The sequence below is a fragment of the Eutrema salsugineum genome, unplaced genomic scaffold (assembly GCF_000478725.1).
Source record: "Eutrema salsugineum unplaced genomic scaffold, Eutsalg1_0 scaffold_1, whole genome shotgun sequence".
In the NCBI taxonomy this organism is placed as follows: Eukaryota; Viridiplantae; Streptophyta; class Magnoliopsida; order Brassicales; family Brassicaceae; genus Eutrema; species Eutrema salsugineum.
In genome coordinates, this window is record NW_006256909.1 from 3,780,125 (window position 1) to 3,795,367 (window position 15,243).

Consider the following 15,243-nt stretch of genomic DNA (forward strand, 5'->3'; position numbering starts at 1 on the left):
ACGATAAGTATCCCAATATTGTCTCGATAAGTCTGCAGTTGCTTTCGCTTATTAAATGTCTTTTTTCTTTTGTCAGAAACAGTTTTAACACTTCAAACACAAGTCGTAAACTAAGTCTTGGACTATAAAAGTATAGATTCTTGGTTTCTCACACGATGATGAAAAGTGAAAAATTCTTTTGAACAGAAGTCTTCGACATAGAATGGGTCATAAATGCTTGAGATATATCACTAGACTATTCTAATTGAAACACAAGACTCAAAAAGTGATTTCACTATGGTTTCTATAAGCGTGACAAAAATGGCTGGATTACATAAACTAAAGGTTTCAAGAGCATGCCCATCTCGACAATTTCATGCTCGTCATTCTCCTTTTCTTGTTTGCTTTATTCTTCGAAGCTAACCTCAATTTCCTCTTGGCATTTCTCTCCGGATTTACCACTGCCATTACCTTCACTTCTTTCTTTCTCTTCTCCCTTTTCGTTTTCAAACTTATCCTTATTTCATTGTAAACTTCCACAAAGATTTGGTTGCCTAAAGTCTTGTCTCTTATACTGTCTCGTACCTCTTCTGCTAGTTGTTTCAACTCAGCTGATAAAACCATGAAAAAACAATTATGAACTCTTGGTTAGATTTGTGACAGGGAAACCGAGTATGAAGAGGGAAGACACAAACACTTAAAATACCTGAGATAATTGTTCCGGCAAAACCTTCGCAAACTTTGTACAAAGGAAGCAGAATTTTGAAGGCATATAAACGACACTCTTCTTGATTCAATCGTGAGGTAAATGCCTTGTAGACATTGAACACAACTCTCGTCTGCATATCCAAAGCGAACATAATATAGTTAAGTTAATTTAAACCCTGCAAAAGCTAAGGTTTGATCAGAAGAGCGAACAAGCGTTACCTCAACAGACTCTCTAACAAGAGCAAGCTTCCCCATTCTTTTGAGCAAACTTCCGATCAATACATTTCTTACATCATTGGCATCATCTTCACCATTCTCAGGACGTTTGCCTGAGGTAAGAGCAAGAAAAGTAGACTTTCCTTTCCCTGAATCAAGCACTTCGAAGGCTTTGAAGAACACCACTTGCTCATCCTTGCCAAGACTGGACCAGAATCCATTGTGGGTTGTTTGACAAATTTTTCCAATTAGAGAATGAAGACTAGAGATTGCAAAAACAATATTTGCTGTGAGGAGATCGACATCAACGTTGTCTTTGATGGATTGCTCCTTTGACTTGGAGCAAAGAGATAACTGGAAGCAAAGAGAAACAGAAACCCAGAACAGGCTACTTGGGTTCTCAAGAAGAGAATTAGCTACTAATGTCTGAGATTCTGCTCTTTTCCTCATAGCCAAGGCCTCAAAATAATAATTTAGGAGCCGGCAGGATATACTTCGCAACCATGAGTGTGGGTGCAGCAAGAACTTAAATACCATATTCCAAATATCCTGAAAAACAATATATCAGAAAAAATTGAGATCCAACAAGAATACAGGTATATTAATTCTTACATAAGAGAAAACCAAAAAAAAAAAAAAATCAATATCTAATCATCAAAAAAGGAAAAACGCATTCGTCACTCTAAACTAAGAAACTTCTAGGCTCAGAAAGAAAAAATCCCACCTAAGTCTAAAGCAGTGATTACTGCTGATAAAGCTAAATCAGCAATTTTTCTTGCAAGACAATCTATTTCAAGATACGACAAAAAAACCCAGACCAATGATCCTATATTCTTGACAACCGGACCAAAATATGACTCAAAATCTTATATATATACATATATATATATATATGCTTCTAGATACAATGGTTAAAGATGAAACTACGTCTCAAAAGTCTACTGCAGTTAGCATCATACAACTGAGTGCATACCTCTAAATCTTTTCCGAATTTTAAATCAGGAAATTGTTTGAGCAGCTTCTCTATCATAACCAGTGAGTAGTATGGTTCCTTCCAGAAAGGAATACTGGCTTCTTCAACAGTATCTTGCAACTGCATGCAGGACGCACTGACAGCAGACTCCAAAATCGTTTTGGCACCCTGCAATGTAATGTCGATATGCTTCCGAAATGTTTTCTTCATGGCGTCAATAATAAATCCCAACACCTGCATGGCATCCGACGAGTGAGTTAAAAAAATTCCAGAAGCGATAAACTTGCTATAAAAAGGTGCCTACATGCAATATGAACGAAATCAAGATTAGAGAAGATGTTACAAGCCATGCACTCATAAGAAGCAAGTGAAGTGAAGTTAAGAAAAGAAAGAAAAAAAAGCAAGTGAAGTTATCAAATCCTGCCATTTGAAGAAAACACCTTCAGGTAACACCACTTGTTACTCCTGTTTCTTCCATATTTAGAAATATAAGTTCCTACTTCCAATTGTCTGACATCGAAGTATCGTCAGGATTTCAAATAGAACATGCACCCTCAGAGCATTTACCTGTGCTGCGGCAGCCCCTAAGTTCTGCTGCTGATACCAACATAGACAATACGAGAGAAAGGAATCAACTTGATCTTTACCGATGCGCCCTATCAGAAGTTTTAACACATCACCACACCGGGACCGCACTTCTTTATTTAAATCATTGGCCAAACAAACAGAAAGCTGAACAAACAGGTTTCCCGACTGCTGGTCAAGAACTGACTGCTTGCCGAGATTTGGTTCTGAAAATTTCAAAATAAGCGCATGAAGCATGTCAAGCACTGCTTCTCTTCCTGTTGGATGTTCATACCTGGAAGACAAAATCAATTACTATTGGAAAAATAAGAGCCAAATTCAATTCATAGCTAGTGCATATACATACCTCAGATTCTCCAGCAGAGATTTCACATGTTGCTCTAAACGTTTCTCAGAAAGTGGATAGTGGAGCAAAAACTGCAACAGTATCTGTTTACACTTATTGCGGATTGATTCCAGCTGACTTTTTACCAACAACTCTGAAACCTGATTTGCGATGTCATAAATTTCTGGAACCACAAGCTTCCGTTTCACGATGGCCTCGAGGAGTGAAAAAGCAACAAAGGATGGATCGGACTCCAGATCAACAAACATGGGAAACTGAATCACCAATTTCAACTGCTCCGATGATAAAGTTATACTTTGATTGCCGAGAAGTGATGTCAACAGCTTAAGGCATGACTGCACAAGAGGACTGCTGGAATTCACTGCAGACTGAGAAATGGTTAACAATGCTGTTTTCACTTCATCTGCTTCAGACATGAGGGAAGGCAGTGGAAACCTTATGAAAGAAGTGAAACACCTAAGAGCTGAAGATACAATATCTTCATACTTAGAACTCAAGCATCCAGTAAGTAGTTTGACAAATGGATCTAACTTCGACAACTCTTTATAAGCGTTGTCGCGTTTAATTTTCTTCATTCTGTTATGCAATAAGTCCAGAGCAAAGACGGTTATAAGATGTGGACATGACTTAGTACCAGAAACAAACCCAGCCGTCTCTTGTAGATCTCTTGATTTCCTTTTCGTTTTAGATGGTGGAGAAGACCCTTGATCTAAAAGACCACTCCTGTTGTTAATACCATCATCAACACGGCCATATATAAAAACAAAAAGGTCTCCTTGGTCAACAGATGGATTGCTTTCAATACCAGCTGCAATATGTTTTAGCATGTTCTCCAGATTTGATTTTATCTTTGGAGTTAGATGCCGCTTCCACTGAGCAGTGACTGGAGAAAGTAGTTTCAACGCCTGGCTTTTGAACGTTACATTTTCAGCAATCAATTTCAGAGTCTCAAATGACTTGCGTGATCTTGTTTCTTTCATTTTGAAAGCGAATTTTTCCACATCTTTCTGTTCAGCAACCTCTCCAAAGATATCAGCTTCCACCACAGCTAGGAGATCATCCAAACAATGATCTAACTTCCCACACGTAGGATTGGACAGGCACTTCGATAAGATAAAATTGACAGTGTACCCCAGCACATGCAATTCAGATCCTCGTTTTAAGATATCACGTAAGCTTCTGATTACAACTTGCATGTACTCCAGCCCCAGTTCCTTCAAACAAGCAACAAGAGCCAATCTCGCTTCATCACGTGTACTCTCCAACCGGTTTTTCAAAAAGGTGGCAATTTTCTTAATTATAGAGGGCAGATTTGAGTGCATCACATCTCCAGGGAGCAGCTTTAGAACCTTCAGCGCAGCCACCCTGCTTTTAACATTAACATTATCCGAATCAGAATTCATCAGCTTCTGCATCTTCTCCCTAGTTTTCTGAAGGTACTCCTCAACCTCCTGCGTGTAACCATCTTCTGTAAAATGAAATTTATCCAAAATTAAGCAAATAAGCCGCAGCAGAAGTTTTCCCTTTTTGGTATGCTTGTTCATCTCACGGAAACACCGATTCAATAGAGCAGAGTACGACTTCCAACTCATATGTGCAGATACAGAAGCAAGGGCCTCTGTGCATGCATTCCGGACATTATTATCTTTTCCATCTTGCCCATCGAGCAAAATGTTGAAAAAGAGCGAGACCAAAAGTTTTCTCACTACTCCCTGCAACACCAACATTTTGGTCGTAAGTATCAAGACAGTACAGCAGTTGCATTTAAAAATGTAAGAAACTCAAACGAGATAACCTCAGGCAGACTGCAATCTTTGACCACATTTGCGAAACGTGAAATTGCCCTTGCTCTACGGTGTGCCTGCAAGAAATTGAAAGGAAACCAATTATCGAAAGATTTCTACCATCTTCATAAGCTATACGCTGCTTCGTCTTCTATTGGTATAATATGGTCTCAACAAACCTATCAAATTGAATTCAAAGAGGGAAACGGAAGAACAAACAAAATCAGAAGCGGGACAGGATCATGTGTGGTTATCATATCGACTTTGATTCTCACCACCGCACGGATACAAATTGTGGACTCAAGAAATCATATGATAAAGTGACTTGCCTGAATGTGAACGATGGCTTTAAAAAAATCTACATTCTCATCTTCAGAGCATAAAGGTCTGAATGCAGCAAGATTTCCGGCATCTGGGAGTTTTGTAACCATTTCACGTATCAAAAGAATCCACTCCTGTGACAGAACAAGTCGTTTCAGAGAATCGTCAGAGCAAACTACGGGTATCCATCTTACAACTAGAATGACAATACAATATCCCTGGTCAAGAGACTTATCTCTAAAGCAGAAGCCTAACCATAAGCAATACCATAAATTTGTTAAGTTACTAAACCACCCCACAGCTAGTGTCCAATGAAATTTTCATTTTCTTCCTTCTGAGCATTTTTTCTACATAATTTCGAAGGGTTACTGTACCTTTATTATAATGCCTCCTCTGCTTATTGCATCACCAATGTGTTTCAAAATAAAGTCTCTCAAAATTCGCAGTATACGATCTCTTGTCCAGCTTGCATCAGCTATTTTGACCCCTTTGCCGAAGCCAGAGTGAGCTGAAGCCTCTTGGCAAAGTATTGAGGCTGAAAAATCAATGAAGGAAGACAAGAGCTTCTGTGCGCTTCCCCTTAACATAATTGATTCTGATGATATGTTGTATATACTTTGTGAGAGTATGATTATGGTGTGCTGCTCCGAGGATTTCTTAAAGAAATCCGCATTGATATCCAGATAAGCATTAACTATCTTTTCATAGTCAAGGTCATCAACTTCCATGGCTGAGATGGCGTTCATATCGCGGACACGCTTTGCCTGTAGGTTGAAAACCAATGTTTGTTACAATGGCAAAAGCAAGAGAAGGAAATGACTCACGATCAAATAGAGACATTACACTTACCACATCATCGATAGAAAAGTCGACTTTTGCAAGAGATTCAAGAATATCACAAATGCATAATCTAACGTCAAGTTCAGCGTCAACTAGTAGAGGAGAGACTTTATTTATAACTTTGGTGGCACTCTCAGTCCCAAGCAATGATATTATGTCCTGAATGGCTAGCAAAGCCTCACGACGGATATCTGTAAAAGCAATAAGACAGTCAACCACAAGAGACATGATAGTGTTAGGTTGCACAAAAGAAACAAAAATGAGAGTAACCATACCAGAATCTTTCACACTTTTATCCAAGAAAGAAAGCAAAACATCCAAATACTTCATAACATGAGAGCGATCTCGCATGTGCTTCGACAATAATTTAAGAATCTTAATCTCTCGTTCCCCATGATACTTGACTGATTTCCTGGACATAAATAACATGTTAAGAAAATATAGAAACAAGAGGAAATAATCTGATTCCGTCAATTAACAAAAGTCCTGACCTTTTCAAATTATCCCCAATGAAAAGAGAATGCAAGCTGTTAATCAGTGCTTCTATGTACGGATCTAAGAATCCTTTGATCATACTGTCATCCTCATCCAACTCATTGTCAAGACAAAGCAGATTCTCTATGAACTTCAACGCAGAAGATTTTATAGCTTCTGAAGCTGTGGTGACAGTAAGAATTGAGAAAATGTCTGAAACAAGAGACTCTTCCCGACATAAGAGGGTCACGAGATTGCGACTTCTACTCATTGACAAGAAGCATGAGAACAAGGAACTTGGTTTCTCACTACTAGAACCCTCCTGCTTGAAACTCTTAATTAACGGACTCATTGCCGAAAAGAGGAGGTCCCAGAACTCGGAGCCAAGATCACAATCCTCGTATTTATCAAGAACATAAGCAATAATTTTCAGACATAAGGATCTCAACTCTTTAAACTGTTTCAAAGCCTACACAAAAACCGGAAAAAAATGTCAGTCAAGACAAAAAATTTAAAAAGAAAGGAAATGGGAGAAAATAAAGGGCTTTTTGCATGGATACCTACATAAAACTTTAGGGAAAGATAAAAACAACACCAATAACCATTTTACCTGGTCATGATTTATGGAAGCATTCTCTTTATCATCTGGAGTTGATGGTGCGGTGGAGGCATTTCTTAGTGCCACTGATTCAATGTTCCTTTCTTCATCAATATTTGGAGAATAGTTTACCAATAGCCGGACAACACATCCCATCAAAAAGTCTAGAAAAGGTCGAACACGGAGTTCATCAAAGACTTCAAGGATATGCTGGATGACATGAAGAAACCCAGATTTCTGATTCCTGGATAGTATTGAAATAGTATCAATAGTGAAATGTTTAAGGAAATTCGACTTTTGGAAATAATCCAGAGAACTTTTGCCTGAACTCCAGAACAAGTCCATTGTTTCCTCTGATATGATGTTCAAAGGCTTTATCAACAGTGCAAAGAACAGGGCAAGTTCATTAACATCCAGCTGAGATATAAAGCAAAGAACTGCCTTCCGGTGACGAATACTTGTATGCTGACAAGATAAACAAAGGGAGCTTGTTAGGACCTAAATGAAAATCGCATTTGCATAGTAAAGTAAACTAAAAGAAGTAAGTAATCTGTACCTTCCGTGAAGCCAAATTCTTTAATGTCCTAACTTTTGGCATAAGTATGCGAATTACAAGAGAAAAAAGATGAGATCGGTGAGCTTCTTCAATGTCTTCGGACAAGTTCCAGGTTGTGAGTTCTTCTCTCAATTCCTCTGGTTTGATCAATTTCAACAAATGCTCGCGGTGTGGGAGTAAGAAGTCGTTCGACAACAAAAGGCACTCTAGGACAATGGTTTGTATTTCACTATCATTATCGTCCAGGAACCTGAAAAAATATCCAAAAACAAACAAACACATGCAAAAGTCAATGAAATAATTCAATTCTGTACCAGGAAGGAAAGTTCTTATTCCAGGAGGTTCAGAAGAACAGTGTATTATCATATTGAGTTAGTCTCGCCAACCTATTCTGTAGAACGACGTTTAGGAATTGGCTAAAACGAAACGATCTAGGATTCTTCATCAATTTCAGCAGAGTCAACCACTGTATAAGAACTTTCTTCCAATCCTCTCCTTTGCAAACTTGGGCATTAAATAATCCGACACTGCAAGATAAAAGAAAAAAAGATGAACGACGGTTGTATACAATTACTCTTACGAAGAACAAATACAGAGACATGGTTACCTCATTGGGTTCTCACTATTATATCCCAGAAATTTCAATAACAAAGGGAGAATTTCAGAAGCATGGGACTGAGCAACAGTGGGAACTTTTTGTAAGGTCTGGAGCAATCGAGATACTACCCCAGCAGTAGATACTTCCGCAGCGGTAGGTGTGCTATCAGCCGCCGGAAAGAGAAATGAACTAAAACGGCCAATGAGATCTGTAGATTGAAAACAATAACATATATGCATTAGGCTGTAAGGAACAGAAGATGCTTAGATTAAAAAAAAATAATAAGATAGAGATGTACTTACAAACATATATTGAGTCTAACATATTAAAACAGGAGCAAAAAATTTGGGAAATGGTATTTGAAACGGAAAGAACCAACTCACTCATTATATGAGCGGATGAAAACTTACCAGTATGCCTATCTGACATGATGTGGTTCGCATTCTCACTATGATTGTGGGGTATTTCAAATTTTAGTTGCCACTGGTCCAAATAACAAACAAAATCACTCCACACAGCTCCCGTGTGATTCCTCAGAAGAACCGCAAGACACTCAGATGCTGGAACCCACAACTCACCATATCCAATATGAAATAGTCCAATCATCCCATTCAATACTAGCTGCACATATGCCGCATGTATCCTGCCAGCAGTGAGATCTTTTTTTATTTTAGAAATCTCACTGACCAACCTCTGCTCCGTATCCAATGTGGGAGCAGTCTCTTCGACTGTGCGTAATGACTGAAGAACCTGGTAGTTTGAAGGAAAGTTTTAAGAAAGCAGTGGGAAAATGATAGAATGCAGAGGCAACAATTATAGTCACACCTGCTAGTAAAGAATCTGCCTGAGGCGAAAAAAGCTTTTAAAGTAGAGAACAAAGGATATATACTCACATTCCGTTTAGGAGGAGATTTATTAGTCTCATTAGTTTTCATATTCTTCTTAGGATGCTCTTCAAAAGAAGGGTCAGACGACAAAGTTTCAAAATGGCACAAAATCCTCAGAGTCATAAGACGGATGTTTTTGTTTGGGTGACGCAAATTTTCCGAAAATTTGTCGAACGCATCTTTAGCATTTTTTGCTTGAAGTTCTGGATATGCCTTAGACCTGTCATCATGACCTAATGCAGACCTACGATTTAATATAGATTAATGGATCAGCCTACAGTCACAGAGTCATCAAACATGGAGAAATAACTGAATAACAACCAAAACAGACAAACTCACCCGTGCATTAAATCCAAAAAATCGGCCACGGGAGACAACACTTGTACACATGACTTGTAATCTTTAGCAAAAGACAAAGCTTCCTCTAGATCACTTTTGTTGATTCTTCTCTGCAGTTTATAGCATGACCTCAAAGCAGCACCAAGTAAGCTCTGCCACATCAGTTCTGGGGCACTAAAAGTGTCGGCTGAAAAGAACGACGCATAAGACGTTACAATGAACTCAGGACATAAACTAACATTCAAGAACAGCTAAATCACCACTGAACAGCAGTTCAATGAAATAAAAATCACGGCAAAGACAATGAAAAAGTAGCATATGAGAATTATTTAGGTTTCTGCTTAGTGGGAGACTCAGACCATGAATCTTCATGTGTTTGATCATCAGATGACACTGATCAAGCATATAATTCGAGTGGCATCTTTGAGAAAAAAACAGCATAAAACAAAAAGAAAGTAACATGCATAAAAGAGTAAATCATGCAATGAAACTTACCATCCCACATGGCCAAATGCTGTCGGAGAGTTTTCTTGAAGCTAATCAATAATGATGAATCCACTTTAAAATAAGGATAACATATGACAACTCCCCAAACGGCAGCCAACTCGGCCTCATCAATCTGAGATGCTCCAGTATTCTCTATATTCTGTCGAACCTTCTTGAAATTTTCTTCCAAAAACTCATGAATTCTCTCAAATCCACACTCAAATGTTTGAACTACAATGTTCGCCCTATCGTGACTTGTTTGTTGTTTTTCACACAACGTTAGTAACAGAGGAAGAACTTCCTCAGAAGACTCCCAAATCATATTGTTGATTGCACTGCAAAATAGAATTTAGTTGCTAAGACACGGAGATAGGAAAAATTAAAGAGGTACGGAAAAACTATCTGAGTATTACCTTAATATATTATTTGTAAAAGCTTTCACTACTGCTTGATCCTTCTGTATCAGCTCGCGCAAAAAAGACAGCAAACTGAAAATAAACAAGATCAATGTCAGGAAAAAAAAAGATTAAAAAATATAAAACAGATAAACAGTAGACAATACCTTGAACTCTTCAAGGCAAAAATGGGAGCCCATTGCGAAGCAACAGTTTCCATTTCATTGACTCTGTTTATTGTGCATAATATCAGTTGTAGAACTTCATCAAGGACAGCAGATAAGTTATCCCCTTCCAGAGCGGTCTCAGAGGAAGGCACAAAAGTTGACACAATGAGGCTCACGAGCCGAATCAAAGATTGGTAATCTGTTACACAGTGACAGTAACTTAAATTGGCAATACAGTCACGAAATTATATGTTTCATGTGCAGTCAAAAGAGAGTACAATAAGAAGAGAGGGTGAGAGAGAAGCAAGTCAACAACTGAATCACTCAATCACTCACCATACGCCTTGAGACCTTTCTCAAACCTAATCGCTGCGGTAAGCACACTCAACAGTCGGCTTAAATGAACTGAGTTTTTGTTTAAGATTGATTCGTTTATTTCCTGATTCAAGCATTCCCACATAACACTTAATTTTTCTGCTTCCAAATCCTTGCATAATCTCTGCAAAGTCGAACTCACAACTTCCACGACTGAACCAAGGCCTGCATCGCGACAAGATTCAACCATGATAAGAAGGAAGGAAATAAGATTCAAAACCTTGTGAATCGGGTTCAGGTTATTTTATTCAATATTGTTTATCTAAATGGTTAATCGCCTCTAACTAAAAGAAGAAATTGTCACCTCCAGCAAGAAATTAAAAGCAGTTAACAATGATTCTCACCTCCCACCAACATATAAGTATCGTTTTTTATTTAGAAAAAAAAACGAAAGAAGCTAATAAGTACTGGCTCTAAATTATACACCAAACAGTATAAAACACGTCTTAAACCAGTAATTCCTAGATTCATCACAGGCGACCTGGATTCGCAAATATAAGAAAACTCTATGATACTACTTCCCATTAAATTTAACCCTCTCCACTAAGAACTAAAAACAAGAGGAAGGTTAATCAACCAAACTAGACTACTACATAACATACACTTCTCAACAAAATATTCTTAACATCTCTTAAGAAAGGGAACTTGCCTTCAGAAGAATTATCACAAAGAGATAATGTTGAATCTTTCAGCAAGAACCTCAAAACTCTCTCGGCTTTTGAATGGAGACTTCCACAGGTACCCCTCATCATAACATAATATAGTAAACCAACTCCCCCAGCTTTTTTGGGTGGATCTGCAACTTCGGATAGGACTCTTTTTATCCCTGTAATGTTTAGGAGAGAAGAGTCAACTGGATTGTCCCTAACATAGACATGGAAAAATACTTGACAAGCAATTTCTCACCTTTTTCAAGTTCCTCATCCCGCGCATTCCTCAACAAAAATGACATGGACTCTGACATAAATTCATTGATATAGTCTTTGGGGTAATACCTCAATTCCACCGTATCCCTTCACCATAGAGAAAATAAATACAAAACAAAAATGAAACCAATAAGATGAAGAAAACCCTTTAATAATTAAATTTTTAAACATTTAAAGTATGCGATAGCCATTTTTTGTCTTCCAAGGATATTAACAACAAATTACTTAATTTTTTGGCAGCCTCCCTTGATCCAGTAAGTTAAAAAAAGAGAGAGAGAGGGAGAGAGAGAGAGAGAGAGAGAGAGAGAGAGACCATGTGCAATTATCAGATCCATCACAGTAACCATACGTTCTAGATTACATTGAAAGTCTTAACTATACTTACCTGAGAATACCTTCGATGTCGCATATGAGATACTTCCGCAGGTTCAGCAGTATTTCAGACCATGATGAGAATATCTGCGAGAAAGAAAGACCAAAATTTAGCGTAAAGAAGATGTACAATTATTGTGAGTGTACACAGTACAACATGTTATAGAACACCAACAACCTGCTCAATAATATCCGGCTCTTTCTCGGCACCAGCTTTTAGGAGAGTCACAAAGGAGTTCACAATCCGTGGAAGGAAGCTAGCCAAGAAAACAATGACAAAAATTGTTTAGAACATTAGACAAGATTTGATCAAAGAACTTGCAAGCGAAGCTCGAGCACTTAACCCTTATGATAAATTCAAACAATCTGCCAAATATCGGTCAATAGCGAAAATTAATTTTTAGTGGTCTAACACGGTCATGTATACATATGAGACGACAGTAATAAAAAATCAGATAACAACTCTTTCTGGCCACTGTATGCAAAGAAAAGAAGTGCAAAAATTGTGTTGACATGTTGAAAGATAGTTCAGTGCGGCAAAACTAAATCAGTTCACAGATGACAAGGAAACGGATTTAAAAAATCTAGATTTTTCAGAGTTCCATGACATTAAGGAGTACTCCGTAGGCATCTTAAAGCAATTCATCAGCTTTTCTAAAGCATTAACTTTCACTAAGCTTCATAGGGAGTACTATGTTATCAGAGTACTACGCTTAATGTTTGGATTACTCTAACAATAGAGGGTGCAGCAGGCTTGACAGTGACAAAAAATATTCATCCACGTTTTAGAAACTATATAAGAGTATTTTGCAGCTGCAAAGAATAAAGAGTTAAAGAATACTCACGGAATAAAGTCTTCCAAGAGATCTCTTGATAAAGCAGCAATCAACCTGCAATAAAAAAAATTCTTTAATTTCGATACAGAAGAAGAATATATAAGTGCAGAAATTTAGCGACCATTATCTTCACTGATCTGACAACATTATTCTTTATCAAATATGTCCGAAGAAACAAACATTTTGCATAGAACAATGATTAGAAAGTGATTTCGAAGTGCTGTGGTTATTGGTTAACTACACCGTCTAAAAGTTAAGATTCAGAGGCATACAGAAAAATCTGACAAGTAAAACTGAAGTATAAGAGTGAAACATATGTCTCTGAGAAAAAAAATCGAACGATAGCACAAATCCACTGGCAGATGGTTCCAGACTAAAAGAATGAGCAGAAATTAACATACCTGAGAATGGGTTCGAGAGACAGTCTTCCTTTCATTTGTAATCGAGAGACAAGTTTTGTGAAGATTTTTTCTTTTTGCAAAATTACCAAAGGTAATGTCTGAACAAATGGCAACATTTCTTCATAAAACAAAATGAAATCTTCAGCTGTATTCAGCTCCTGCATTCAAACAGCCAAATAAACCGAATTTAATCTCACTAAAACGTATGTGTAAGTGTGATCGAGCACCAAGAAGACTTCGATATATATAAAGCAAAAGCAGCAACAGCCCCGCTAGTTCATCACATACACTGCAGCTTCTACGTCGGACATCAACAATATATTCAGAGAGACAGTGTTTCTCTGGTCACCCTAGAATGCCTATAGAACAAACTAACGAGAAAACGAAGTACCAACATTCCTTTTAAAGCAGAGGCGAGCTAGAGAGTTGGCAATCTCTTTACGATATCTTGTCAGCAAGAATATCCGTGGGTGTAAATTCCAAGTTCAAACTATCACTAAATTGCCATTAATTTTTATGTTTCAACCACTGCAACTTCTAGCCGGTAATAAAGCACCCCTTACTAAAGACTAGGACTGAATTACTTCAGATTCTTAACCTGAAACCACTACAGTAAGTAGCATACCGCAGTCCAAGACCACAACAAAAATATTGAAACTTAAGAAAGATTTCGAAGGCAACAAAATCAAACTTACCCTCCATTCTACGAGGCGATCTCTAAAAAATGAGGATCCCTCTGAAGGCTCAGCCTTCACCTTATCCAGGCTCCTAAACACGTTGATGTCAATGTCATTGATTCTCTGAGAGACAGTCTTGAACTGCATCCAGAAGTAATAAACCAGAAAGGGCCATATTAGAGAGCACCCGGGAAACAGATAATTGAGCTTACTAATGCGGTGAAACAGTGGACACTATGACAGGTAATAAAAAAAAAATATCAACATATTAGGAAAAGGAAAAGACATGTACTAACATATACACGCCCAAGTGTTACCATGAATTCCAATACCAAAACAAAGAACCCTATAGTTATAGCCTGAAAGAGACTATCTATGCTAGAATACATTTGAAATTTAACAAATCCTCTGTCTTTACCCCTCAAAGAAACACTAAGCTAACTGGTGTTCGATTTCATGGACCTACAACCAAAGATTATTTGAATATATCCATCACACGATTCTTTGAATTGTGACTCACAATTCCTTCCTCACATCCAAAAGGGCTCATAGTTGTGGGAAAAAAATTGATACACCCCAAAACTTCTTCTATGAAACTGAAGCAAGTAAATACAAGAAGCAGAAGGAGAACACGCACCACAAATCTCTTGCGTCCCTCGGAATTGTTGAGCGACTTGACTGCCCGAGCATCCGCCGGAGTCGCCATGATTCAGAGAGAGTGTGGAAAAACTGTTATTGTTTCTACCTCACCACGATCAAACTCGACGCAACGATTTCAAAGGTTCTGCCTTTCCTAAACATCAAATTCCAAAACAGTAAATTTCAATTCCAATACTTTACAATTCAGTTCAGAATAAACAAGGTAAAGCTTCTACGAGCTAACAACTCGGTTTATCCATCTGTTTCTATAAGTTCTGCTAACACAAGAAAAAAGCTGCACTTTGAGAATCGACACAAGATAAACAACAAAGGTAAACTTACGTTTCCAAACGAAGTCACACAGAAGCAAGCAAGATTGGTCTCTAACAGAAAAAAAAAATCGAGAAAGCCGGAATTTGAGATAGAGAGAGAGGGTAAGAACGCGGCGGAGGAAGAAGGGTTTAAGCTCCTTGTGTTCTCAATCAAAGAGGCGGTTGGGTTTAACGAGGCGGTTAGGTTTATTCTGGTTGATCTGTAACCGATACTTTTCTCTTAACCGAATTTTCGGGTTTTGTCGTATGTTTCTCGGTTTTCTATAACCGACATACAGTATATGTATTTCCCTTTAAATTGATTTTATATTTGGTCTAGAGCCAATTGAAGAAGGAAGAAACTAGAGGAGTTAAAAAAGACCAGCGACTGAGATCGAAACAAATATGTGAATTTGTCGTAGATAAGGAAAATAGTGGTAAAGGTGTATTTGGA

At 37.9% G+C, this 15,243-nt stretch overlaps 1 protein-coding gene across 2 annotated transcripts; it reads right to left on the reverse strand.

The window, feature by feature from the left end:
- Window positions 1-173: 173 nt before the first annotated feature.
- Window positions 174-14,937, reverse strand: LOC18030851 (U3 small nucleolar RNA-associated protein 20). Of its 2 annotated transcripts, none has more exons than XM_024150115.1 (32): window positions 14,821-14,937; window positions 14,477-14,627; window positions 13,858-13,980; window positions 13,163-13,320; window positions 12,771-12,815; window positions 12,104-12,182; window positions 11,939-12,012; window positions 11,534-11,640; window positions 11,277-11,453; window positions 10,589-10,792; window positions 10,253-10,451; window positions 10,104-10,178; window positions 9,700-10,025; window positions 9,205-9,391; window positions 8,872-9,109; window positions 8,389-8,728; window positions 7,988-8,186; window positions 7,767-7,907; window positions 7,381-7,630; window positions 6,837-7,289; window positions 6,244-6,695; window positions 6,028-6,164; window positions 5,762-5,943; window positions 5,287-5,676; window positions 4,921-5,046; window positions 4,603-4,668; window positions 2,808-4,519; window positions 2,444-2,735; window positions 1,877-2,110; window positions 907-1,452; window positions 686-818; window positions 174-590 (listed from the first exon to the last, which is right to left on the reverse strand). In XM_024150115.1, the coding sequence occupies exons 2-32, from the start codon at window positions 14,543-14,545 to the stop codon at window positions 328-330; spliced, it is 7,977 nt and encodes a 2,658-aa protein (XP_024005883.1). In that variant the 5' UTR covers window positions 14,546-14,627; window positions 14,821-14,937; the 3' UTR covers window positions 174-327. The 2 variants fall into 2 exon arrangements, with proteins under 2 accessions (XP_024005883.1, XP_024005882.1); XM_024150114.1 differs by having other exon boundaries at window positions 14,477-14,632.
- Between the last annotated feature and the right edge of the window lie 306 nt (window positions 14,938-15,243).